Source organism: Sinocyclocheilus grahami, unplaced genomic scaffold, assembly GCF_001515645.1.
Source record: "Sinocyclocheilus grahami isolate Dianchi unplaced genomic scaffold, SAMN03320097.WGS_v1.1 scaffold843.1, whole genome shotgun sequence".
Classification (NCBI taxonomy): Eukaryota; Metazoa; Chordata; class Actinopteri; order Cypriniformes; family Cyprinidae; genus Sinocyclocheilus; species Sinocyclocheilus grahami.
This window is the reverse complement of record NW_015506022.1, coordinates 575825-577575: the sequence shown is the minus strand read 5'-3', so window position 1 is coordinate 577575 and position 1751 is coordinate 575825. Positions and strand designations below refer to the sequence as shown.

General features: G+C 37.6%; 1 protein-coding gene across 1 annotated transcript in view; it reads right to left on the bottom strand.

The window, feature by feature from the left end:
* The window catches only part of brsk2a (BR serine/threonine kinase 2a), a 254881-nt gene that overhangs the window by 37361 nt on the left and 215769 nt on the right, over positions 1–1751 (bottom strand). Inside the window, exon 12 of the mRNA XM_016247583.1 lies at positions 1465–1615. Coding sequence (XP_016103069.1) covers positions 1465–1615 — 151 coding nt within the window. The remainder of the gene's footprint in view (positions 1–1464; positions 1616–1751) is intronic.

The window sequence follows — 1751 nt, the reverse complement described above, 5'->3', positions numbered from 1 at the left end:
TCTCGTTCCCTCGGGGAGCCATGGTTACATACGTAACCTAGAGACATTTCATATTAATTTAACATGTTTCATATTAATGAATACCGCTTTTTTCAGTTGTTTGTAATATAAATTTTGTGAGATTCACCGTTTGTGACAGTACTCTGATATTGTATCAAGACGCAATTTATGGCAACGTAGTTTGTCCTAAAGTACTTCACCATCAGCAACGTATTATTATTTTTTATATTTAGTAGAAGTATGTTAATTAGCCCTCAGCAAGTTTGTTTTAAACATGAAGTTCAAACTCGTATATCATAACACTAAGCAGCCCTAAAGTGTGTTGAGATGGTTTGAACTAAATGATTCTTTCAGTCGATTATTGCAGACAGAAGTCTCTCTGGAAAGCTCTGGACAGGAAAAGCATCTCTGCATCTTTGAGGACTAAAGCTCTGGAGGTCAGAGGTCGGCTGGTACCTTTCCTCTTTGCTCTTTGCTTTGCGTTTGGCATCCGGGATATCCAAGCTTTTACTGAACATGCTTTGACTGCAGCGGGAGACAAATCCAGCGAACAGTGAGTCTCTGAGCCCTGAACTAACGGCTCTAGAGAATAAAGGACAGCGTACAATATATACGTATAATACGTAAGTAAATAATAAGTATTTCTCCCATTCGTTTGTATTTCAGATAGCTTTTTTTAGAAAGACAACCCCAGATTTGAAGCGTCACATAAAGAACGGAGTTTAAAAAGGTTGAGTTGAGAAAAAAAGCGAGTGATTGGTAAACGAGAATGTGTTTTTTCTCAAGCCTCACAGCGGCGAAAGAGTTTTGTTTGCGTTACTGTTTGTCGACCTCCCCGGTACTTATAAAAAATATAAAAAAATCTTAAAAACAAAAAAGTTACAATTATAAAAATAATTTCAACTCGTCCCTTAGTTTGTGAATAAAAAGAAATTAAACTATCAGTCAGTTTAGAATAATTACGATTTTATCGAATGTTTTCTGTAAGAAGTCTCTTATGTTCAACAAGGCTGCAATTATTTGATCAAAAAAATACAGTAACAATTTCTTACTCTTTACTTTTTAAGTTATTTGGTTAATTACGTATTTATTTGATTTTACTTACCCTAAAGTTTTGAATGGTATTGTATCACAGTTTCCATAAAAATAGTAAGCAGCGCAACTTTTCATCATTGATAATAATCAGAAATGTTTCTCGAGCAGAAAATCAGTATTTTAGAATGATTTCTGAAGGATCATGTGACACGAGATTTGATCACAGAAATAAATGACATTTTATAATATATATTCACATAGGAACAGTTATTTTATATTGTAATAATATTTCACAATCTTACTGATGTTACTGTATTTTTGTTTAAATAAATGCAGCCTTGAGCATAAGAGACAGTGGAAGTCATCATGAATGTTGATGGATGGATGGAAACGGAGAATATCAGCAGTGTGTGTGTGTGTTTTCTGCACCTCTGCCCGTGTTGTGTCATGTCGATGGCTCGTCGTGCTGGTACAGGTGAACCTCCATCCGTAACGCTCAGCACCTCCATAGACTTCCTCTCCGGCCTCCTCTTCCCATGTCTGTTCAGCATGGGTGAGTCGACGCGCTTCCGCGGGGGATCTGCACACACACACACACACACACACAGAGACACACGGACACACACACACAGACAGACACACACGGACACACACAGACACACGGACACAGACACACACACACACACACAGACACAGACACACACACACACACACAC